The sequence below is a fragment of the Sceloporus occidentalis genome, unplaced genomic scaffold, assembly GCF_023333645.1.
Source record: "Sceloporus occidentalis isolate IW3139 unplaced genomic scaffold, rSceOcc1.0.p SCAF_7, whole genome shotgun sequence".
Lineage (NCBI taxonomy): Eukaryota > Metazoa > Chordata > Lepidosauria > Squamata > Phrynosomatidae > Sceloporus > Sceloporus occidentalis.
Window position 1 is genome coordinate 46,415,409 of NW_028316987.1, and position 25,928 is coordinate 46,441,336.

At 42.8% G+C, this 25,928-nt stretch overlaps 2 protein-coding genes and 1 long non-coding RNA gene across 7 annotated transcripts in view; 2 read left to right on the forward strand and 1 right to left on the reverse strand.

The window, feature by feature from the left end:
* Window positions 1-9,984, forward strand: part of LOC149309687 (ectonucleoside triphosphate diphosphohydrolase 3-like) — a 31,344-nt gene extending 21,360 nt beyond the window's left edge. For 4 of the 5 annotated variants that reach the window (XM_089532847.1, XM_089532849.1, XM_089532848.1 and 1 more), the window contains 5 exons: window positions 2,543-2,773; window positions 3,674-3,946; window positions 5,723-5,833; window positions 8,205-8,342; window positions 9,744-9,984. In XM_089532847.1, the coding sequence (XP_089388973.1) occupies window positions 2,543-2,773; window positions 3,674-3,946; window positions 5,723-5,833; window positions 8,205-8,342; window positions 9,744-9,974 (984 nt within the window). In that variant the 3' untranslated portion in view covers window positions 9,975-9,984. The remainder of the gene's footprint in view (window positions 1-2,542; window positions 2,774-3,673; window positions 3,947-5,722; window positions 5,834-8,204; window positions 8,343-9,743) is intronic. The other variant, XM_089532851.1, reaches the window with a different exon arrangement.
* On the reverse strand, window positions 3,275-19,734 carry LOC149309689 (uncharacterized). Its single transcript, XR_016281927.1, has 3 exons — window positions 19,668-19,734; window positions 5,675-5,848; window positions 3,275-3,364 (listed from the first exon to the last, which is right to left on the reverse strand). It is a non-coding gene; the product is annotated as an uncharacterized LOC149309689 (long non-coding RNA).
* Window positions 19,735-20,435: 701 nt separating this feature from the next.
* Window positions 20,436-25,673, forward strand: RPL14 (ribosomal protein L14). The gene is made up of 6 exons (XM_089532852.1): window positions 20,436-20,540; window positions 21,388-21,489; window positions 22,665-22,759; window positions 23,934-24,033; window positions 24,793-24,846; window positions 25,565-25,673. The coding sequence occupies exons 1-6, from the start codon at window positions 20,538-20,540 to the stop codon at window positions 25,631-25,633; spliced, it is 423 nt and encodes a 140-aa protein (XP_089388978.1). The 5' UTR covers window positions 20,436-20,537; the 3' UTR covers window positions 25,634-25,673.
* The last annotated feature ends 255 nt before the right edge of the window (window positions 25,674-25,928 follow it).

The following is a 25,928-nucleotide window of genomic DNA, read 5'->3' on the forward strand; positions in this document are numbered from 1 at the left end:
GCTAAAGTTTGAAAAAGGGGTAGAAAAATGGTCAGAACATTCAAGGTCACATAGAGATATCTGGGGTTAAATGAGGAATCTGACTATTTCCTAGTCATAAAATCTTTCAAACAACCTGAACCAATATAGTGTAACATAAGGTTGTGGGATATTGTCATTAAATCTATTTATATCACATCTCAGTATCAAAGTTCACAAGGTGATGTAAGCAAGAAGAACAAGACATGATTTTTAAAATCCTAAAAATGCAATGAGATTTTTTTGTAGGAACCTCCTCTCAAAAAACTGCAATCTAAAAAATGAAACTTCATTTTCAGAGTACTTAGAACAGTACATTTCATGATAAAATGAAAAACCTGAAAAATTCTAATTTGGATTTAATACTGGTTAAAATGTTGCATTCTCATGAAGTTCACAGAAGACTGTGGCTGCATCCACACTGCAGAAATCATCCCGTAGCTCAGTGCTATGGAATTGTGTGAATTGTAGTTTTGTGAGACTTTTAGCCTTCTCTTCCAGAGATTTCTGGTGCCACAATAACTTACAATTCCCAGGATCTAGGGGTGTACAGTTTGGGAACCATAGCCTTGAGTCATGATAGTTAAAGAGGTGTCAACCTGGATTATTTCTGCAGTGTGGATGGAGCCTACCTGAGGAAATAAGCAATGCTCATTCTTCCCTATTAAGCAGGGATATATAGATGTGGAGATAAAATGCATGCTAATCCTGTCACTTTACTGCCTTATTCCATTTGAGCAGTGGAAATCCACATATTCACAATGGGAAATATACATGTGATCTGATACTTATTGCTGAAAAAAATTACTAGATTTTTTATTTAATAAAACCCTCTCTATGATAGAGAGATTTAGAGTTCAAACATTTATCTTGTTTCTGTGAGATAAGCTGGTAAAGAGATAGTTGCTCAGGTCAGCTAGGTAAGGAGATGGTTGGTCAGCTCAGATGTTCCTCTCTTGGTTTAATAATGTTGACAAGCCCTTTGCTTGCACTGTCATTCCCTTCACTCTGTCTCTTATGGAACATCTTGGTAAACTAAATAGAAAATCTGTTTAACTAGCCATGGTTTCCTGTTATGTCCAGACTGGTAAACTCTGGTTACATGGTCCAGAACTAACCAGGATCTTTAATTTAAAGACATAGCCATGTTAGACTGGAAAATAAATATGCAAAGGGATCTTGTTACATCTTTGAGATTAACTGAAAGAGACAAATTGGTAGCATGGGTTTTCATAGATTTGAGTCTGCTTTCTCAATGCATGGTGTAGTGGAAAGTTCAGGGACAGACCTATATAAACAGTCTCTGTGTGAGAAAGTCCATACGAATGCAAAATTTTGTAGATGTGGAGATGAAGTGACAAGTTCAGTTTTAACAATGGCCCTTGGGAGACAAGGTAGCAGGAAGGATGTTGCCAAAAGCCAAGATTAGTGGATAACTATGGCCTCAAACAGACAGCCCCAAAGGGCTGCTATCGGGCCACATTGGGGGCAACATTCAGATGATGCATGCCGCAGGTGTGGTTTTTTGCCAAAGAATGGCCCAAAAAGGAGAAGTAAAATACCCTCCTTTTTGGTGCTTGGTTTAGAACTGCGGCAGCTCCTAAGGGCTGGGGGGAATGCCGTGGTTCTGGGAGAAATGTCAGCAGTGTGGTCCCAATGTGGACCTTTTGCACTGCCTGCTTCACTCCTATATGAATGTGTATTGGGATGTAGTATGAGAAACAGAAAGGAGCTAACCCCCCAGCCTCATGGGAGCTCTAATAACCTGTTCATCATATTTCCTTTCTGGTTCCCACACTGCATCCTAATACTCATTCATATAGTTATCTACTCACTTTGGCTTTAAGCAACAATGAGCATTGTTAAAACTCAACTTGTGACCTTATCTTCATACTCATTAAGTTTGCATTCCTATGGACTTTCTCACACACAGTCTGCTTATACAGGTCTGTCCCTGGACTTTCCACTCCAGTCTATGCATCTGAGAAAGTAGACTCAAATCCAAGAAAGCTTACGCTAGCAACTTCTCTCTTTCAGCTAGTCTCAAAGGTGCTACAAGATCCCTTTGCATGCAGGATCTTTAATTAATTTCAAACTCTGGTTTGAGGACCTGGCTGGTTTCTCAACATGGTGACCAAAGTTTCCCTTGAATTCCATAATGTAAGAAAAGTGGAACATAATGACGCTAAATAAATAAATGGAGAGCTATGTTTGGCTTGCCACCCATCTCAGCAAAGATGTCACGTGGCTTGCTGGATATTCAACCACTATGATCCACAGTGCTCTTTATCTCGTATGCTTGTTGTAGAGGTGGGAATATTGCAGCCCTTCAGATGTTGTGGGACTGCAATTCCCAATGGTCCCAGCCATTACAGCCAATGATGAAAAATGCTGGGTGTTACAGTCTGGAGGGTTGCATTCTTGCCACCCCTACTACAGTGCTTCAGTACTTTGTCATATTTTATGAACTAAAAATTTGAGAAAATAGCCGATGAAATGTCAGATTTCCCCTCTTTATTTCTAGAGAAACATTTTGAGTGCCTGGGTTCATCCTCATGGAGCAGAGACTACAGGTGCACTTGATCTAGGAGGTGCCTCCACCCAAATATCATTTATCCCTGAGGAAACTACTGAAACATTCAACAGCACACGACAGGTGCAGCTGTATGGCTATTCATATAGTGTATATACACATAGTTTCCAGTGTTATGGAAGAGACGAAGCAGAGAAAAAATTGCTGGCATCCATACTGCAGGTACGATCCTAGAGCTGACCTAACTGGCCATAGAGAAGGATGATAGTTCAGTGATGGAGCATGTGCTTAGCATACATAATGTCTCAAGTTATTTGCACTTACAAGGATCAGATAACAAGTAGTAGGAAAGACCAGTGGTGGAAAGGCTGGAGACATGCTGCTAGTCAAAGCAGATATTATTGAGCTAACAGGATAAATAATCTGGCCTGATATAAAGCAGCTTCCTATATTCTAATAACATTTGGCTATATATTGCAAACATGATAAACAAAGTAGTTTTTTGTATACAGGTGACTGAAAGACTTTTATTGCACAATGGCAGGAATCTTCCACATGTTCGGCATTGTGTTTTGTTTTTGTATAATTGGCCATCATTGTTGCTTTTCTTGGGCAGCTCTATCAGCTGCCTCCTCTTTCTGTTTTAGTTGCACATGTGTTACGGGAAAATGTAATAACAACAAAATACAGGACAACATCATTAAAATGAACTCAGAATATGGTTGGCTTACCTTCACTAGAGGTTTTTAAGCAGAGTGGATAACCAACTGTCAGGGCTGCTTTAGCTGTCATTTCTTCCTTGGCAGGGGTCAACTTGATCAGAATCATAGAACCGTAGAGTTAGAAGGGTCACTTAGTTCAGTTGTTTTCAAACTTTGGGCCTTCAGATTTTTCGGGCTACAACTGCCAATGCCCCAACCAACTTAGCCAATTGTCAGGGGTTTTGAGAGCAGATGTCCACTACATCTGGCAGACCATAGATTAAGAACCGTTGAACAAGAACTAGGTGACCCTTGGGATCCCTTCAAATTCTACACTCCTCTAATTGTTTGACTGCTACAGTAATACCAGTCTAAATGTTCCTCCTAATGAAAATTTTCCTGTTTGTTTGTTAACTATCAGAAATCAAGTGATAAAGCCAGAATTGAAAATCCATGCTATCCTCAGAATTACAAAACTGTTCTGACAATGAAGCACTTGTATAGAAGCCTCTGTACTGCACATCTGAGACCAGAGAACTACAATCTAAGCCATTCTATAAATGTCATAGGAACTGGCAATCCAGCTGTCTGCAGAGAGGCAGTGTCTCTGTTATTCGATTTTACATCTTGCAGAGACAGGGAAGATTGTTCTTTTAATGGAATTTACCAGCCAAATATTAAAGGGAATTTTGTGGTAAGTACTGTTCTACTGTTCTACTCTTTTTGTTGTTTCCTTGGGGGGGGGGGTATTTTTTATTGCTGTGTCTAATCGTACTGTATTGCATTGCTTTTCATGCTCTTCACTATTTGCTAGGAAGTCACCTTGAGACTATTGGATGTAAAGACAGTACATACATTGTTTTCTTGTGAGTTTTTCAGGCTATGTGGCCATGTTCTAGAGCAGGGGTAGGCAACCTTTTTGAGTCGGGGGCCAGGTTGCTGTCCTTCAGACAACTGGGGGGCTGAAGCCGGGGGTGGAGCTTCCACCCTCCAGGGGCGGAGCCACATGCCAGGGGTGGAGCTTCCACCTTCCGGGGGTGGAGCCACATGCCAGGGTGGAGCTTCCACCCTCCAGGGGCGGAGCCACACATGGGGGGTGGAGCTTCCACCAAAGCATCATCATCACCACCACCGCTATCATTGTTACAGCAGACCTTTGTTACAGCACTTTGGAAAGTCACACTGTCTCACCTTCATAAATAATAAAAATAATGAAATGAAATAAAAAGCAATAATAAAAATAATGAAAAAACAAAACAAAAATAAGTGTTATATATTTTTAAAAATTAATGGAAAAAACCCAAGGCAGACCTGAAATGACTCACCTTTCCACCTCCTCCCCCTCTTTCTCATTGAGAGGGGATTTTGCACAAAGAACACCCAGGGCAAGTAATAATAATAATAATAATAATAATAAAGTTACAAGCAAGGAAATTACTAAAATGCAATTGAAAACAAACTGCAGCAAGCATGCACACAGTTTCAACCCAGAGAAGCCACAGGGTGCTGAGAGGGAAGTTTGCACAAAGAACACCCAGCTAACCCCCTCCCCCAATGAACCAACCTCTGGCCTTGCTGTGGCTGCAGCTGCTGCTCTGGCTCCCTTTCTCCCTGGCTCTGCACTCCTTCTGCCTCTCCTCCTTTCCCTACTCTTAGGGAGGAGGAGGAGGAGGGTGGAGGGTGAGGTGGAGCCTGCTGCAGGCCCACTGCAGCCCCTGGAGCCCTGTTGGAGTGCTCCAGGGGCTGCACCGGGCCTCCTAGATGGGCGCCGCCATTTTGTTTTCCAAAATGGCGGCCGAAGTCTTGCGTGACCTTTGCCATCCTGAGGTCACGTGAGACTTCGGCCGCCATTTTAAAAAACAAAATGGCGGCCGGAGCGGTGCGAAAATGGGCAATCGGCGGCAGGACTGCGCAGGGGCCGGCAGGAAGGCCTTGGCGGGCCAGATCCGGCCCGTGGGCCTCAGGTTGCCGACCCCTGTTCTAGAGGAGTTTGTTTCTGACATTTCACCAGCATCTGTGGCTGGCATCTTCAGAGAATGCTGGCATGGCAGTGAGTGGTGTGTGTGTGTGTACGTGTGTGACCCTGGGTCGGGAGGAGTGATTTACATGTTAATCTGTGTATTGTTCTGTGGGGGGATCTGCAAAGAGGATTTATGTCTATTTAATTAGAGATCCATTATCTTCCTATGACATTTATACCCCACTCACTGCCATGCCAGCATTCTCTGAAGGTGCTAGCCACAGATGCTGGTGAAATGTCAGAAACCAACACTTCTAGAACATGGCCACATAGCCCCAAAACCCACAAAAAACTATGGATGCTGGCCATGAAAGCCTTCGACTTCACAGTACATACATTTTTGTTAAAAATGACAAAATAAATCTGTCGACTTCATTTTCCACGTAGTTGGCATTAACTTACCATTGGAAACATAATTGTGAAATATCTCCCATCTTGGTTTATTCATAGGCCTTCTCTGGATTTTACTACACTGTCAATGCTTTGAATTTAACTGGACAATTTTCCCTTGCTGCTTTCAATTCAAGCATGTGGAACTTCTGCTCACAGAGTTGGAACCAGGTGTGTATCAATTTCCTGAGGAAGCAAAGAAAGATACTCATAAAAGATCTGTTCAAAATAATGTTTCAGAATATTTTACAGAAATGTATCCATGGCCTCATTCCCACTTACACAAAAATCTGTTTCCGATCCGAATTGATGAATCTATTTAGAATCGGATCATGGTTCCCACTATATTTGGACTGGAGGATAGGCTGGCTGGGGTGGAGGAGAGGCTGGCTGGGACAGAGGAGAGGCCACCCAAGGTGGAGGACAGGTTGCCGGGGTGGAGGACAGGCCAGCTGGCGTGGAGGAGAGGCCGGCTGGGGCGGAGGAGAGGCTGCCCAGCTGGACGACAGACCGCCAAGGCAGAGGAGAGGCTGGCTGCCACAGAAGACAGGCCGCCAGGGCAGAGGACAGGCTGGCTGGGGTGGAAGGAGTTAGGCAGAGGCCAGGGGCAGAGAAGGCCTGGCTGCACGGAGCCTCATTCCAAAGCCTCTCAGTCCCTGCCCTACCTTCTCTGCCACCCGGCCTTGCCTCTTTGCCCCTGGCCTCTGATTTCTTCATGGCCAGGGCCAGGATGGTGGGGGATGATGGGACAGGCAGTCCAGGCTACCCCCAAAGCCTCCGGAAGTATCCCAGGAGGAGGAGGAGGAACGCACTCTGGAGAAGGCCCGGCCAGGCGGCGGAGAGGCAAAGCCGGGGGCAGAGAAGGTTGGTTGGGGATGGAGAGACCGGGAAGCTGGGGGGGGGGGCAGGGCGGGCGGATTCAATTCCACCTGATTTCTACTTGTACTGAATCGATTTATTCCAAAATAAATCGATTCAGCCCAAAAGACCCTCAAAAAACCAGCGTCTTTTTGACACGGGTTAAACGGGTCAAAAGCATGGCCCCCCTTTCTGAATTGCTTCAGCGATTCGGATTAAGTGGGAACCATGCTCATTTCAACCGGATTGTGATTCAGTACGATCCGGTTTAAAGAATAGTGGGAATGAGGCCTATGAAAAGCAAGAGATTACGCTCACAGAAATCCTGTGGTACTAAGCTGTTTCATTTTGCCAGTCATGAACCAGCCAAAGTTCAAAGTGCTTACTGAAATCAACAGGACATAATGCTTACCACTGGGTGGGCTGCATCTTTTATGTATACCATTAAAAACAGAAGATTCAATATTATACTCTGTACTAAAGATTGCTAAAGATACTTAACCCACAATGGAAATAATTCGAGTTTTTAGTTGATATTATCAAAAATGAAGAATAAAACTTTTCTTCATGGGCTTAATCCAGTTAAATGCTAAGCTTGGAAAAATAGCAATGCTGGCTCGCAGATTCTGGAAGTTGTTTTTTGTCCAGAATATACCATAACTCTTCTAAGTGCTAGTTTGAAACCTAAAGTTATCACTTCACTTGCTAGAACCCTATTTGAATGTCCTCTCTCCAGTCATTTAAATCCAAGGTAGAGACTATGCAAAACCATTGACTTCACTTGAATTCAGCTTCCTCACCCCCCGCCATCTTTTTATAACCTGTTGTCTGATGAAGGGATCTTGAAAGACTGCATACAGTGTTGTGTGGGTCGGTTTAATTAAGGTGTTACATTAATATGGACTTTAAAGTTTTTCTTATGGTCAACACAACTAACTTCATTTTAAAACATGTTGTGCCCTGCTTTGGCAAACTTGTTTTCTCTGGAATGTCTCACTGAAAATTGATGGCACAGTTGCTTTCAAACACATTTCTATACTAATTTTCTTCTTGTTGTGTGCTTTCAAGTAATTTCTGACTTAAGAGGTGAACCTGTCACAGACTTTTCTTGGCAGAATTTGTTCAGAGTGGGTTTGCCATTGCCTTTCTCTGAAGCTGAGAGAATGTGACTTGCTCAAGCTCATCTGGTGCATTTCTATGGCTGAGTGGAAATTTGAATCCTGGTCTCTCAGTGTTCTAGTCCAACAATTAAACACCATACTGGCTCTCTATTGCCTCCATCTGCACTGCAGAATAGTACAGTTTGACACCACATGGCTCAATGCTATAAAATTCTGGGATGTGTAGTTCTGTAAGCCATTTAACCTTCTCTGTCAATGAGATCTGGTGCCCCACAAAACCCAGGATTCCATAGCATTGAGCCATGGCAGTTAAAGCAGTGTCAAGCTGCATTAATTTTGCAGTGCAGGTGCAGTCTATATTTCTTTTCCTTGAGATATTTTTGAACTTCCAGACTTAAGTGTCCACCAAGCATCTTGCCTTGGGATTTCAAGAAAGAATTTTATGAAATGTTTCAGTCGTTCTGATTACAGTGGAAGAGCAGGGTAAAAATAAATATTGAATTGGTTCTGAATACTGAATACTGTAGGTATTGTTGAATCCTGAATTGTTTTTGTTTTTACAGATTCCATTTATGTTACCCAAATTTGATGAAATATACGCAAGATCGTACTGCTTTTCAGCAAACTACATCTACCACCTACTTATACACGGGTATAAGTTCAATGCAGAGAATTGGCCTCTGATACACTTTCAGAAGGAGGTAAGTTTAATCCCTTCCATATTGTAAAAGAAGTCTTGAAAAATCCAGAGATCTTAATTCTAGGAAATCCAGAGTTAGAGCCACTTTTTTAGAGTTGCAATAAATAAATTGAGGACAAGGTTAGTTCTATTATAAATGAAGATGTTTAGCTTGAAGCAATGTCCGGTTACAACTCTGGGATTCTTGCACAACTCCTATTCATTTTAATGGTGACTGAACCAGAAATTCTTTTTCACATGTGACCCCATGTTAATTAATGTGTAGTTGCCATTTGGATTTTTAGTCTCTGACACCATCAAATATTCTGCAGGAGGTCTAGACCATGAAATTATGGGAGGCAGTCACTTAACGTTGCAGGTGCAAAATGCCATTTGTTTGCCTCTAGCTTCTCTTTGTGGATCATTTTAAATAATGACCCAGAAGGATGTCATTTTGAGTTTTCACTGTAACATTGAAAGTACCTAAGAACCCATTCTGGTGTTATTTTCATGACACAGGAAACTCTTCAGTGTAGTCCCCTTCTGATATATGAAAGTTATATCAGCTCGCAGCAAAGTCATTCGTCACACAACTTCTTCCTACATACGTCTTGCCCTTGTTCCAGGAAGAACAATGCTGGCATGAGAAGGAAACTGCACTATAGTCCTGTCTATCTGTTGTAAGATTCATAGTGCTACATAGGGTTCTGTGGCAGGAAGGTAACATCAGAACTTGCCTTAAGTAGTGCACTGATTAAAAGCTTAAACAAGGACTGCAAGTACATAAAGAGCACTGATGTGTTTTGGGCAAAACAGTAGGACAGATAGAATCATAGAATCATAGAGTTGGAAGAGACCACTAGGGCCATCCAGTCCAACCCCCTGCCATGCTGGAAATCCAAATCAAAGCTGTAATGATGTCAATGATCAATGATGTAAGATGTGTTTCTCAATAACCATAGTTACAAAAAAAGTATAGTTTTCTGAGTTCTAATGTAACAAGGAATTAGAAGTCGTAGTTTGAAAGCTTTCAATCAGCTCTCCTTGTGTATACAAAAGAAAAAGAAAGGAGAGAGGGAGAATGTAAGAACCAGCCTTGTGTGCAGGCTTATAACACAGAAGTGGAGTCTGTGCATATTGTTAGACTGCAACTCCCATCATCACTAGCCAACATAGCCTGTGAGGAGGGATCATGGGAGCTGCAGCCCAACAACATCACACATTCCCCATCACTGATGTAAGAGATAACCATTTCTTTTTTAAAAGCAGCAAGTAGCTATACTACTGCTGGCACATCCCATTGAACAGATATGTGAATTGGGGAAAGTGGTACTACAGTATATATACTTTTCCTATTGTCTGAAAATGTCATGTTTTAATGGTTGCTTATGGAGATATATAATGATCTTTTTCTGTATTTTAGGTTGGTAACAGCAGCATAGCCTGGTCACTAGGCTACATGCTTAGCCTCACCAACATGATTCCCGCAGAGAGCAATAGGATCTGGTTCCCTATGAATCCCTCTCTGTTTGCTGGACTGCTTCTCTTCTTCACAGCAGTGGCATTGTTGTGTCTAATCTTCCTTGTGTATTCGTGTGTTGTGTCACGCATGCAAAAGAATGCCTGTCATGTTGAACATGTATTTGCAGAATAAACCAGTTTCATTGGGGAGATCTGGACTTGTATATATATATATATTAATAACACAATCTCCTCTATTTAAATCCCATCTTTTCCCTAGAATTTGTACTCAATTAAATTTACAAGTAAAAGAATTGTTTAAGCAGCCAAGCATTTTAAAAGAGAGAGAAAAAGTAAGAGCCTGGAAAATAACTGCACAATAAGGCCTGTCATTCTAAATGCCTAAGCTAGGGTGGAAATCATGCTAGCTAGGGCTGGTGGATCTTGTGGTCCAACAACAGCTGGGTAGTTGTATAACCGCTGCTCTCCAGTACCTTATGTCTTCTATAAAAAAAATAGTGATAATTTTTGATTTTGGTTGTTTTTGTAGAGCAGATATGGCCCTCCAGCTAAACTGCAATCCCAGAAGTTGCAGTGGACCTCTATGGGTGCAATAGCAGCTTGTTTTGCTGAACATAGCCAAATTGTATAATCCTAGAAAGGAAACATGTTCATGGGCAGATCTTCAGAGGTCAGAGTGCCTGGCCTTTCATCTGTCTGGATGAATACAGAGAAATGAAATGGTTTCCAATTGGCAGTGGGTTGGGCAAGATTTATACAATCTGAAGAGAAACCAGAGTATTTATCACACCCATCTGTTTGACTTGTACATTGAACACGTCATACATAGACTCAGAGGTGGAAGAGCAGGATTAGACTCAGAAGAAGGCACATGAAAATTGGAGGAAAGAACATCAACAATGTTTATTTAAGATACACAGATGATATCATACTACTAGAAGAAAATAGCAAAGACCTGGAACAATTACGGAAGAAAATCAAGGAATGAAGTGCAATGGCAGGTTTACTGTTCAACATTAAGAAAACAAAATTAATGGGCACAGATGATTTACATAACTTTAAAGCAGACAATGAAGGCACTTAAATAGTTCAAAATTTTCCATACCTTGGTTCAGTCATTAATCAGAATGGAGACTGCAGTCAAGAAGTCAGTCACTTATTGTACTTGACTAAAAGCCATTACAAATTCAATAAAAGAATACATACATATATACCCATACAAAAATCAGATTAGTGAATCTCCTGCACAGTCTATAGCAATATTCTTCAAATAATTTGCACAAATGCTTTTAGTAGCCTTAGCAAATAAGGCTATTTTATGTGTAACATACGATCACAGTCTGACAGAAGCCTTGCCAGATTATATAAGGGACACCATTTTACTATGCCATTGTATTTAATAGGACTTTAACATCTACAGATTTTGGCCTCTGTAGAGGGGTACTGGAACCAAACCAGAGCAGATACCAAGGGCCCACGGTACAATAACATCCAACAACCAGCATAGCTTCATGAAAGGGCTTTCTTCTATAAATGTCCTCTGCCAATCTTCCCACCTGCACAGTCATTCCTGCCTCCAGTCAAGAAATCAGGTAGGGCTGCTGCCACACTAAAGAAATAAAGCAGTTTGATACCAGTTTAACTTCCATGGCTCAATGCTATTTGTAGCTTTGTGGGGCACCAGAGCCCTCTGACAGAGATGACTAGCTCACAAAACACATATTTCCATCTTGGTGCCAAACTGCAATATTTCTGCAATGTGGATACATCCTAGAATTTGGAAGGGCAGCAATGAAGGAAATAGACAAGATCCTCAAATTTAAAGCTATATCGCTGAATGTTAGATTTAGAATTGTCCGTGCCATCGTATTTCTCACTGCTATGTATGGTTGTGAGAGCTGGAGAGGGAAGAAGACTGACAGGAAGAGAATCTACTCATCTGAAATGTGATGCTGGAGAAGAGATCAACAGATCGCCTGGGCTGCCGAAAAGACAAATAAATGGGTCCTAGAATAAATCAAACCTGAACTCTGCCTAGGAGCCAAGATTGCTGAACTCTTGTACTTTGACCACATAATGAAGAGACTTGAGTCACTAGAAAAGACAATGAATGAAGGAGCCCTGGTTAAATGCCACTACTGCAGCCACAGTGCTGTAAGTTTGATCCTAGATGAGGGCTCCAAGGTCCACTCAGCCTTCCATCCTTTCGTGGGTTGGTAAAATGAGTACCCAGCTTGTTGGGCACAATTGCCTTACATATCGTAAAATGCTTAGGGAGTGATAGTTCACTGATAAGCAGTATAGAAACGTACTTGCTATTTGTTATTGGGAAAGTAAAAGCGAGTAGGAAAAGAGGAAGACCACGTTCCAGATGGATAGAACCAATGTAGGATTCTGCAAGACTTGAGCAGGGCACTTAAGATTAGGGGAACACTGCAAAATTAATCTGATTTGACATAACTTTTACTGCCATGGGTCATGGCTATGGAATTCTAGGAATTGTACAGCTCCCAGAATTCCATAGTACTGAGCCATAGCAGTTAAAGTGGTGTCAAACGGATTAGTTCTGCACTGCGGATATAGCCTTGGAGAGGACTCTCATTCAAGTTGATGTTGGATTGAAGGTGGTTTGATTGTCGGACTGTGGTAGTTTTTTGTGGGTTTTTCGGGTTTTTGTGGCCATGTTCTGGAAGAGTTTATTCCTGACAATTCACCAGCATTTGTGACTGGCATCTTCAGAGAATGCTGACATGGAAAAGAGTGGGGTACATATATATTGATGGTGTATAGATACCCCACCAACCAACAGTATATATACCACACTCTCTTCCATACCGGCATTCTCTGAAGATGCCAGTCAGTCACAGCTGTTGGCGAAACGTCAGGAAAAATTTGTTCTAGAACACGGCTTCATAACCGAAAAAACCCACAAAAAACTATGGATTCCAGCCGTGAAAATCCTGGACTGAATGTTGGACTGGGGCAGTGGAGACCAGGGTTCGAATCCCTGCTCAACCATGGAAATCCACTGGGCAAGTCACACTCTCTTAGCCTCAAAGGAAGGCAAAGGCAAAACAACAACCAAACCACCACTGAAGAAATTTGGCCAAGAAAAACCCATGATAGGTTTGCCTCAGGGTCGGAAACGACTGGAAGGCAAACAACAACTGAGGCAGTCAATTTGGAAAGCATTATTTTTGGACTACAACTGCCTCTTCCACCATGATGGCTGGAGAGACTCTGGGGATTTTATCCCCAAAAGGGGATTTTATCCTCCAAAGGCAGTGTTTTTAATTGTCTGGATTGTTTGTTTTCTAAGCTGGTATTTTGCATTTTTTATAGTACAGTATTTGAACTTGGACTGCTTTAGTTTTGGAAGCCACTTTGAGTCTCTGGGAAGAAGGCGGGAAATAAATAAATATAAATATAATAATAAATAATTTATAATTATAAATTAAAATTTATAAATTATAATTATGAATTATATTTTATATTTATAATTATATATTATAATTTATATTTATAATTATAAATTATAGCTATAATTAAAACTATAATTATAAATATAAAATATAATGGGTTGGATGAGGGAATGGGTTGGATGAGGGAAAACAGACTCAGCCTGAATCCGGAGAAAACGGAAGTACTCGTGATAGGTTCTCCCGGTCCAGGGATGGCGGTAATTCCACCTGTGTTGAACGGGATCACGCTCCCCGTGAAGGACTCAGTACGCAGTCTTGGGGTGCTCCTTGACTCGTCGCTCCACCTTTCATCTCAGGTGGATGCGACGGTCAGGAACACCTGTCATCAGCTTCGGCTGATACGCCAGCTGCGTCCCTACCTGGGCCAGAGGGACCTTGAAACTGTAGTACATGATCTGGTAACCTCTCGTTTGGACTTCTGCAACGCGCTCTACATGGGGCAACCCTTGTACCATACCCGGAAGCTGCAATTAGTGCAGAATATGGCAGCCCAACTGGTCACTGGTACATCCAGGGCCAGCCACATAACACCAGTGTTAAAAGACCTTCACTGGCTGCCTATCCGCTTCCGGGCGCAATACAAGGTGTTGGTTATCACCTATAAAGCCCTAAATGGCTTGGGCCCAGGGTATCTAGAGGACCGCCTCTCTTCATGCAATCCGCCCTGCACACTCAGATCATCTGGGCAGCAATTGCTAAGAGTTCCAGAGGCTAGATTAGTTTCCACCTCTAGGAGGGCCTTTACCATTTTGGTCCCCAACCTCTGGAACTCGCTGCCCGCTGAGCTCCGCACGGCCGCCTCCCTAGCCCAATTTAAGAAGGGGTTGAAGACATTTTTATTCGAGCAAGCCTACCCCTGACTCTTCCCCTGAAGTCTTTCCCGGCCTCTCCCCCCCCCTCGTCAGCACTGTACGCTGGCATGTGCTGTTTTATTGTATTGGTTTTATTGTGATTTTATTGTATTGTTTTCTGATGTGCACCGCCCTGATCTCTGGAAGGGCGGTATATAAATAAACTTTTATTATTATAAATTAAAATTATAAACATAAAATATAATGCATAATTTATAATTAATAATAATTTATTGTTATTATTATTTATTATTAATAGGATTTATTTATATACCACCCAATCACTGGGAATCCGAGCAGTTTACAACAGAGGGGATAATAAACTTAATTAATTAATTAATAATTAGATAACAGATAATAGATATATATATAATACATACCAATAATAAATAGATAATAATTATTAAATTAATAATAATGTATTAATATAATATAATAATTATTCTTTATTATAATTATATAATAAATAATATAAATAAATAATATAAAGATATGATTTATAATAATAAATGATTTATTTGTAGTCCGCCCAATCCCAAGGAATCCGGGTGGGTCACAGCAATAAAAATACCATGGCCTGTTACAGACTGCCAAAATAAAGCTGTTTCAGGTCTCTTTGGAGGTATGCTGTTTAAATGATAAATGCGTCCTAAGAATCCGGAAGCTGCACCAAAAGCTGCCCTCCAGTGCTTAGGAATGGAGTGTGGCTTTGGCGCGACCTCCGGACTCTTAGGACCCATGCATCATTTCAATAGCATGCCTCCAAAGAGATCCGAAGCAGCTTTATTTTGGCAGTCTGTAACAGGCCAATGAAATTCAAAATTAGTCCCTTCCCTAACCTCCCCTCCCGATACTAAAATTAGAATTATATATTTATAAATAAAATATAAACAATTAATAATGAACAAAGGCGCGTACTGCCAGGGAAATGGGTCAAGGATAGCAGCAGTATAAATGCCTCAGTACCACCTTCTTGACAATAACTGGCCGAAACTAACATTGGGCCATTTTCCCTTCTTCTGCCCTTTCTGACCAGGGTTCGAGGCTCCGCTCAGCCAGGAAACCCACTGGTGACCCTGGGCAAGTCCCATGCTCTCAGCCTCTTCTAGACAGGGCCACAAAGCCCGAAAAACCCACAGAAAGCTATGGATGCCGGCCATGAAAACCTCCGACTTCGCATCAGAGAGAGACTGGCAAACCTCCTCTGAAGAAATGTGGCCAAGAAAGCCCCAGGATAAGTCTGTCTTAGGGTTGCCCTCAGCCAGGAATAATGACTTGAAAGCACACTGCAACAGAAGCAGCGTTTCTGCAGAGTTGTTGAACAAGTGTTACTTAGTGGGCTTGTTGTTGCTGCTGCTGTTGTTGTTGTTCTGTGCCTTCAAGTTGTTTGTGGTTTATGGCAAACCTAAGGCAACCCTGTCTTGGCCATATTTCTTCAGAGGAGGTTTGCCATTGCCTTCCTCTGAGGGTGACTGGTTTGTGATGGTTTAAAGTGGAGGTCACCATTAAACCAGGAGCAGAGCTGTAGTAGTTGTTGTTGTTGTTGTTGTGTACCTTCCAGTGGTTTCCAACTGAGGCTACTCTATCAGGGGGGTTTCTTGGCAAGTTTCATCAGAGGGGGCTTGCCATTGCCATCCTCTGAGACTGAGACCAGAGTCCCTCCTTTTCCAGGACATCTCCTCCATTTCAACCTTCTGTCCAGGAAGAATTCCAGTTCATTAAACGGAAGTAGAAACGAGCCCTAGGTCTTCCTAAGGGCCTCCTGCGCATGTCAGAGCGACTGTTGCACCCATCATCCACAGAGGCATCCTCCCCTTCCTCTTTTGCTTGAGAAGAGCTGCTGCAAAGTCCAGCATTGCCCAAGACTCCATTGTAAAGGAGAAAACAGGAGAGCAGAAAGGAGGCTGCCTTCTTGTTACAACAAGATACAAAAAGGCTGGGAGACATAGATAACAGAGGATATCATAGCAGCTGCATCCCAGTTTTCCTCCATTAACACGAATAAAGTAGCCCAAGAGAGGATGCTTAATTCCTTCTTTGGCCAGAGACTCCTCTTCTTGGGACGGCCTTCCAGGTCACAGTGAGACCTTGGCCTGACCCCAGCCCTCCCTCTGCTTGCCTTGACCTCCGCTCCCCCTCCGGCCCTGGCAGCCCCCTTCGCCCACGGCCCTCTCCATGGACCCCGACCCAAACCCTCTCTGCCCTGGGGCCCAGGAAAGACGTCAGGGCTCTCCTCCCATCTCATTGGTCCAAAATTTGCATGTCACCGCCCTTGGCCCCACCCACTAGTCTTCTGAGCCTCGGCTCGCTGCTTTTCTCCATTCTATGGCCGCTAGGACCTTCCTTTAAACTGCAAATCCCAGAATGCAACAGGAGAAGGCAGCCAGAGCCGTTGTGTGGAATAGAGGATGTCACCATTAAACCAGGAGCAGATCTGTAGTTCTTGCTGCGTACCTTCAAGTTGTTTCCAACTTAGGCTACTCTATCAGGGAATGACCAGAGCTCTTTCTTTTCCAGGACATGTCCTCCATTTCAACCTTCTGTCCAGGAAGAATTCCAAAGAATTCTGCTTTATACAGAGAACCATTAACATTTCTTCCCCTCTTTAAAGATAAGTTAAATAGTATTGTTAACTCCTTTCTTTTAGAAATGATTAGTGACCTGAAAATTTGCTCTAAATTTTTAACCCCAGTTATGTCACCTCTTTGACCTTTTTTGTTACATCCTAATTTTATTAATGGAGACTTGGGATTCATGCCCTTCAGTTATGTGTGAGTGGCAAATGGACGGGGACAAAATGGAGCAGGAGCCCATGAGCGCGCACCACCATTCAAACAAAGGGGCTTGACAGAGAGCCCTTCCCAAAAGGAGAAGGGGAAACTGTCCCACTCAAAGTATGGAAGCACTCCCAGAGAAGAAGACACTCCTCTTCCAGGCCAAGTGTCATAGGCTCCTAGGAAGGGACCCCAAGGTTCATCCAGTGCATTCCCCTCCCAGCCAGGAAGCCACAAAGCCTGAAGCAACAAAGGGGCCAAAGAGAACCTTTCCAGAGATGGTCCTCCAACCCGCTCCCAGATCCAGTGTGCGGTCAGAAGGGCTGCCAGATCCAGAAAATTACCACCCAAAGGGAAGGTATTTTTAACCATACGTCAAAGAAGTGGCAGGAAGAATAGGGAAACTGGTGAGGAAACACAACCTCCAAATGGTCTACAAACCGACCAAGGATATGCAGCAAATGGTGCGCTCAGTGAAGGACAGGAGGGACCCTCTCACGGTTGCAGGAGTTCAGCGCATACTGTGCAGCTGCGGACAAGTCTACATAGGAACCACCAAACGCAGTGTTCAAACACAGATCAAGGCACATGAGGGACACTGCAGACTGGGTCAGCCAGAAAAATCAGCAGTATTAGAATACATTATAAACCATCCTGGGCATAAAACACTGAAATACTGGACCATGGCAACAACTCTCAGGCCAGAATGCAGAGGGAAGCCATCGAAATCCACAAACACCTGGATAACTTCAGGAGGAAAGAAGAAACCCTTAAAGTAAACAAAGGTCCAAAACACACTGCAGAAATGATCCAGGCTGAGATTGCTGGAGCTGCGCTGGCTCAATGCTAGGGAATTCTGGGAAGTGTAGTTTTGTGAGACGTTCAGCGTTCTGTATCAGAGACCTCTGTGGCCAGAAGAAACTACACTTCCCATAAACCCCTAGCATTGAGCCAAGGCAGTTAAAGCAGTCTCAGACTGGATTACTTCTGCAGTGTCTTTTGGACCAAAGTTTGGCTGCCAGTCCTGAAAAACAGCAAAATCAAGACCCATCAAATGCAAATGAAACCACCCAGAGTCAAGGGGCTTCCCAGCAGACACACAAAACACTATTATTACTATTATTTGGTCGGTTGTTGATTTTATTAAGAAGTGGGTTAAGGTCCAAAACACACGGCAGAAAGAACCGAGTCTGAGAATGCTTTAACTGCCCCGGCTGAGCGCTAGGGAATGCTGGGAATTGCAGTTTGCTGTGGGACCAGAGCTCTCTCTGACAGAGAAGGCTGAATCTCTCACAAAACTCCAGTTCCCAGAATGCCCCAGCATTGACCCAGGGCAGCCAAAGCCAGGGCTGGGGAGTAGTGGCGGTTTTGGGGTTACTCCTTGTCCTTTTCTTAGTGTTAACTCCAACTCCTTTTATACTCCTCAATGAAAAGAAATTCATACCAGAAAACCCTCTTACTCCTTACTCCTCTGTCCTGGTGGTTAAAAAAGTCTCAAACTGGGTTATTTCTGCAGTCTGCTTTGAACCTTAGGACCGTGTTCCCACTATGATTGACAGTGAATTCCTTATTGGGTTAATTAATAATAATAATAATAATAATAAGTGTAGTCGCTTCATTTTTGGCACGACTGTCCTCCCTACTAGTTTGCACCACTTCAAAATGCATATCAATCATCTGTGCATTATCAGTAATGTAAACAGTACCCTGACTTGGGCAGCCTGAGTAATTGCAAGGAGTTGCAAAACCAATGAGGCGAATCTTCTATCAATGTGTGTGTGTGTGTGTGTGTGTGTACAGTATGTATATATATATATATATATATATATATATATATAGTGTTCCTGAGCTGGGCTTCCCAGGTTGCCGCTTACATCACTGGTGACGCACAAGTGGCATTGCTTCCCTCTTTCCCTATTCCAGTGAGAATGCTAATATCTGCTTTCATGGTGGGAAAGATGGAAGGAGGGAAGGCTAAATGTAAGTAGAAATGAGCCCTAGGTCTTCCTAAGGGCCTCCTGCGCATGGAAGAGTGACTGTTGCACCCATCATCCACAGAGGCATCCTCCCCTTTCTCTTTTGCTCTGAGAAAAGCTGCTGCAAAGTCCATCATTGCCCAAGGCTCCCTCAAGGAGAAAGCAGGAAAGGAGGCTGCAGTGCTGGAGCCATTGCTCTGCTGCCTTTTTCTTGCAACAAGATACAAAAAGGCTGGGAAAAATGGCTTATTCCAAGGAGGGAAAATACAGCCTAAGAACGGAAGCTTAATTCCCTATCCGCCCAGAGACCTCTCTCCTTGGGACGGCCTTCCAGGTCACAGTGAGACCTTGGCCTGACCCCAGCCCTCCCTCTGCCTGCCTCGACCTCCGCTCCCCCTCCGGCCCTGGCAGCCCCCTTCGCCCACGGCCCTCTCCACGGACCCCGACCCAAACCCTCCCTGCCCTGGGGCTCAGGAAAGACTTCAGGGCTCTCCTCCCATCTCATTGGCCCAAAATTTGCATGTCACCGCCCTCGACTCCACCCACTAGCCTTCTGAGCCTCAGCTCGCTGCTTTTCTCCATTCTATGGCTGCGCCTGGGACCCTCCTTTAAACTGCAAATCCCAGAATGCAACAGGAGGCAGCTAGAACAGTCAAAGTGGAATAGTAGCACTATAAGAGTATATTGTGATAAACACCTCTGTCAAGAGGAGAGAACAGGAAAGGAGAAAGGAGGCTGCCTTCTTGTTAGAACAAGATACAAAAAGACTGGGAGCAAATTACTTGCTGTCGGTGGCCTAATGATCACTGCATCCCAGTTGTCCTCCATTAACGTGAATAAAGTAGCCCAAGAAAGGATGCTTAATTTCCTGTCCGCCCAGAGACCCCTCTCCTTGGGACGGCCTTCCAGGTCACAGTGAGAACTTGGCCTGACCCCAGCCCTCCCTCTGCCTGCCTCGACCTCCGCTCCCCCTCCGGCCCTGGCAGCCCCCTTCGCCCACGGCCCTCTCCACGGACCCCGACCCAAACCCTCCCTGCCCTGGGGCCCAGGAAAGACTTCAGGGCTCTCCTCCCATCTCATTGGCTCAAAATTTGCATGTCACCGCCCTTGGCCCCACCCACTAGTCTTCTGAGCCTCAGCTCGCTGCTTTTCTCCATTCTATGGCCGCTGGGACCTTCCTTTAAACTGCAAATCCCAGAATGCAACAGGAGAAGGCAGCCAGAGCCGTTGTGTGGAATAGCTGGACTATAAGAGTGTAGCGCCCACCCTTCCGCAACGGCAAGGACGCATGCGTGTTGGGCTCGCGAGTCGCGCTTGGCGCTCCTTGCTGCCGCGCATGCGCCTCGCCATACCCATCTACTAAGAAATTTGGGACTTCAGCTCCCAGAAGCCTCAGCCACGTTGGCCAATATGCCTGGGCTTCTGGGAGTTGAAGTCCAAAAAAACCAAAATCGCTCAAAGGAAACAGATTGGGAGGAGCGCTTTGGTACAAAGGCTGTCCCTCTCTCTCCCTTCTTCCCTCACTTCCGGCATTTCCTCTCTGCGCATGCGCAGTTGCTTGAGAGGAAGGGGGTATAGCGAGGCCACCGGAAGCGGTTCTTTCTTTCTTCCTTCCTTCCTTCTTTCTGGTCGGCTCGCGCGTGGCGTCCATCATGGTGAGCGCGGGCCTCTGAGGCGGTTGGGGAAGGATTACAATCTGTAAGCCTTTGGCTGCATCCATAACCCGGTTTGGAACCGCTTTAACTCTTTGTCTGGCTGAAGGCTATGGAATTCTGGGAGTTGGAGTTTGTTGTGGGGCCCAGAGCGGAGCAGAGCTCCGCTCTGGGCCCCACAACAAACTCCAACTCCCAGAATTCCATAGCAGAGAGTGAGACAAAGACTGAAAGAGAGTGAGTTTCAAAGTTTCAAAGACTGTGTCCGCACTGCAGAAACAATCCAGTTTGAGACCGCTTTAACTTCCCTGGCTCAGTGCTAGGGAATCCTGGGAGCTGTAGTTTTGCGAGACGTTTAGCCTTCTCTGTCAGAGAGCCCCGGTGCCGCAATAAACTACAATTCCCAGGATTCACTAGCTCTGATCCAAGGCAGTTAAAGCGGCCTCAAACTGGGTTATTTCTGCAGTGTGGATGCAGCATAAGTCAGGGCTTGATTTCCCCCCCCCCCCCGTCCTTAAAAAACCGTTGACATAGTGTTTGATACATTACATAAGTTAATAAGTAAGCTAGATTTATAAGGATGTTGAAAGGAATTTTGTTTATTGGTGATTTGCACATTTTTAACAACAACAACAACAATAATAATGGATGGTGATGCAAAGTAAAGGAATATTGGTTTCCTTTCCCATAAATGGCTTGTTTTTTTGCTCTCAGTTACTGATCTCCTAAATTGTGGGGTTTAATGGCTTCCATTTTGCCATTCTGTGATCTCTGCTGGGGTCAAGATTGGATTCCTTTCTAAATGAGTCTTTGTGAGATATTAGAATTGTATATTTTTCCCCTCATGAAGGTGTTCAAGCGCTATGTTGAGATTGGCCGAGTTGCCTACATTTCCTTTGGACCACATGCAGGCAAGCTGGTTGCGATCGTAGATGTTATTGATCAGAATAGGGTAAGTATGGATGTTTGTTGTATGCTTGTAGCATAGCTGTGTATTCAGCTATTTTTGTAGGATGCTAGCAGTGGCGCCATAAAGAAAAATAAGCAGGCTTTTTTGCTAGTTGGATTGATTTCCTTGTTTTGAAGAAAGGCAAATCTTCTTTCACAGCTACCATAAAATATGGTATAGAGGTGTCTCCTTATCCATTTTTTCTTAGTCTGTAAAAAGCAGACTTAATAAAAAAAATCCCAAGTATCCCATATGTTGTATTCCTTTCATGTACATGAAAATGCAGATTGCTGGTTCTTAACTGGCCAGAGAAATATACAGACTTTTGTGGATGTGTTTAAAAAACTGAACTAACATAATTCTAAACTTTTGATTTCCCCTCCTACACAAATTTGCAGCAGAGAATTCTATCATATTTTGTCACATGCAATACAGTGCTACATTTAGCAGATCTCACTCCAAGGAAAAAATGGATACGTTCGTAGTATAAATAAGCTGAAGATACCATATCCACTCTGATCTTGGAAGTTAAGTTAGGTTAGGCCTGGCTAGTACTGGGGAGACTGTCAGAGAGCACCAAGTCATGTAGGCTTTATTTCAGAGAGTGACAATGGAAAACTAGCATGGAGTTTTTTGCCTAAGAAACACACATGAAATGCATTAGGTTGCCATCAGCAGGCGACTTGAAGGCACATACTTTTGTAGTCATTGGCCTGTTACAGACTGCCAAAATAAAGCTGCTTTGGGTCTCTTTGGAGGTATGCTATTTAAATGATGCATGGGTCCTAAGAGTCCGGAGGTTGTGCCAAAGCCACACTCCATTCCTAAGCACTGGAGTGCAGCTTTGGTGCAGCTTCTGGATTCATAGGACCCATGCATCATTTAAACAACATACCTCCAAAGAGACCCGAAGCAGCTTTATTTTGGCAGTCTGTAACAGGCCTAAGTGACCATCTTAGGGCTAAAATGTTAACACTGGTTATTTTTATTTCTGACTCTGCTGTTATCAGGAATAGACAGAAGGAAACACGTCTTGGCTTTCAAGAAGATGATGTATATCATTTAAGACTAAACAAAGATGAGGGTGGAAGATTGTTGCAGTGCTGTTTGGTGTTCCCTGTTCATGTTTTTATCCTTGAGACTTTTGTGAAAAATCATTCTTTTCTTCTTTCCTTTAGGCTCTCGTAGATGGTCCCTGCACTGGGGTCAGAAGGCAGGCCATGCCTTTCAAGTGCATGCAGTTGACTGACTTTGTTCTCAAGTTTCCGCACAGGTTGGTTATCCTTGTACTTCTATATCATTGTTTCTAAAGTTAAATTGATGTGGAAATAGCTTGCATTGTCACTGAGATAGGCTTTATTCTGTTTCATATTGGCTGAAGGATTTGCAGGAATAGTGGCATAAACAACTCCTGCACTCTATTTTATTCTCAAAACCTGAAATTTCTTCTATAATAGGACTTTATCACATGGGGGGAAAGCCAGGATTGCAAAGGCATTTTCCTGGCAAGGTCGCAGCAAAGATTTTCAGACATATCGCGATAGAGAGGACTTATCCCAGGAAGAAACAGAAATGCTCAAGCAACAACCCATTTACGGGGAAATCCCATGAATGGTTTGTTGCTTGAGCATTCCTGTTTCTTCCCAGGCTAAGCCCTCTCCAATCACGGCATCGTCTGAAAATCTTCACCACAACCTCATGGCTTTGCCAGGAAAATGCCTTTTTAATATCAGCTTTTCCCCAGTATGATAAAGTCCATTGTTTCTGTATTACATATATATAAGGCAAAGGCAAACCCCTCTCTGGGCAAATCTTGCCAGGAAAACTACATCACCTTAGGGTCGCCTTAAGTTGGAAACGACATGAAGGCACACAACATATTTAAAACACAAAGCTTACACAGGGAGAGTCCTTAACGAGTCTTTGAAACTGAAGCAATATGGACCCATAATATATGGTCCATAGAATGTTACCTACAATACAAGTTTATATTAGAACTAGGGCTCCTTGTGTGATAGCTAGTCTTAAAATGTTTGCCATGTGCTGAAATAGATAGCAGTTTTTGTTATAGCATTACAATGTTCATGACCTCTGGGAGGACTCCTTTTGGAGCTGTTTCTCATGTTTGAATATTGTGTTAGACCACGGTTTTGTGGGAAATGAATTAACTGCAGTGAGATTGAAATTCATATGTGCCCACTTTCTCTTCCTGACCAGGTGAGAAGGAGAGTCAGGAAGCTTTCACTATTGCTTTATTCAACTACTGTTCATCATTTTATCAAAATACAGCACTGTTGTTAATGTTTGCAGAGGATACTTTAAACTAGCCAGCTTTACAATTTGCTTTGAAATCTTATATCATAATTAATGTACATCAGAATACATCAATTGATGAAATCTCATGTTATGTTATAGTAACAAATATTTGTGTGTGTGCTTAAATCTAGTGCCCGTCAAAAATATGTGCGGAATGCTTGGGAGAAGGAAAATGTTAATGAGAAATGGAAAGCCACCAGATGGGCACAAAAAATTGATGCCAGGGCAAAGGTATGTTTTCAAAAAAGCATAAACTGGACAATATGCTAAATTAAATTGGGGTCCAAATAACTTAATGTGGTGTCTTAACAGAAAATCAGAGAGGACCTTTAGCAACAGTGGTACAGATGGGTTTGCTTTACTGCAGTGAAGCACGGCTTTTCTCTGCTTATTCTCTGTATAGTTTAGATTTTCAGCAGAAGTACAGCTAGGCAGAATCAACTCCCCCATCAGCGTTCTGTGAAAATGAAAATGCTCTTTCAGTGGGTTGTGGTGGGTTCATCCCTAAGGGTTTGTTTTTGTACTTTTGCCATCATTCCGCTGATGCCTCTTGTGCGTTTGTTATATAGGTGATGACACTCCTGCCTGAACATCAGAAATAAGAATTTATGTTAAAATAGGTTTTAAATATTAGGTGCTGTAAGCCGTATTTCAAAGAAAAGAACTGGCAAAACCCCATCTGAGTATTCCTAGCCTAAGAATTCATGGGGTCACCGTAAGTCAACAGGAGACTTGATGGCACACCCACACCCATACATGTTTTGGTTCATTTAGTAAAAGATGAATCAGCTAAAGTACTAAATTGAGTAGTAGTAGCACAGTCCTAAGTCATTGGCATTATATAAATAAAATAAGCAGACATGATTTATTCAAGAATGCATGGATATTAAATGAGTGGCCATGAGATGTTTACTTGATTAGGAGTAAAAATCGGGGAGTCTCAACAAGGCACTGGAATAATCTTGTCCATCCTGCAAAATATTTCCACAGAAAGCCAAGATGTCAGATTTTGATCGTTACAAGGTTATGAAGGCCAAGAAAATGGTAAGTAAATTGTGTGAAATGCTTGTTTTTCAAAGTCATAACTTTCAGAATATGCTAAGGTTCTACAGTGTAGCTTTATTTTCTAGGTGAGACCAATTTTATAATACCTTGAATTTCTGTTCTAGTGCACAATCTTGAGGCCTAAGGACATAATCTGAGGCATTTTACATATCTGTGTTTTTAGATTTCATTCAGTTGATGATCAGAGAAAGTGTCTTTTAAGTTGTGGTGTTCCTGTTATAATGTGCTTTCCCCTCCAGGAGATTTATTTAATACTAAACTTCATAGTTTTATGTGCCTGGACAAGACCGTATTTCCCCAGCCTTTAATATTCATACCAAATCCCTGCCAACTATCTGTAATTCCTATATGTTTTAATAAGATATTTTAGACTCGGATGATTTGGTTTTTAAAAAGCTTGCTCTTAGATGTGTATATTACTTTCACTTTTTACCTGAGAGGCAGGGAAGCAATGTTTTAACTAGATAAATGTTCTATCACTTAGCATATACTTTAGCTATATTCTGCCTTTTCTGTGCATCCAAAACTATAAGCTTAACTTCTGTAAAAAGTTGGAAGTTTTGACCACAGTTCAGACAACATATTGCCAGGTAAAAGTGCAACACAGCCCTATCGGTTCTCCATGTATGTGTAATTAGTAAGGTTGGTAAAAGTTGAGCTCCTCCTGCTTACGATGTTCAATAATTTTTTGTTACAGAGAAACAGGATCATCAAGCATGAAGTAAAGAAACTCCAGAAGGCCTCTGCTCCTGCCAAGAAAGCATAAACTGTCATAAAATAAACTTCAGTTTATACATCCAGTACAATCATATGAGTTGTCTGATTTTTTTCCTTGCTAATTTACCTGGAAAAACATTTGTTGGACTTTTAAAAATGAATGATGACAGTTTTATACATATTTTAATTATAGACTAAAATAGTTGGAACACTGAAAGCCAGCTTGGTATATTGATTTGAACAATGGACACAACAACAACTAGTTATCAACTAACCTGTAGCCAATTAGGACTAACATATCTTTACCTTTTCTTCTGTTTTTAATTTGAAATTAAATACACAAG

Coding starts and splice junctions, on each gene's coding strand:
- RPL14 (XM_089532852.1), top strand. Junction 21,490..22,664: donor ATGTTATTGATCAGAATAGG/GTAAGTATGGAT, acceptor TCTTTCCTTTAG/GCTCTCGTAGATGGTCCCTG. Junction 24,034..24,792: donor AAATTGATGCCAGGGCAAAG/GTATGTTTTCAA, acceptor ATATTTCCACAG/AAAGCCAAGATGTCAGATTT.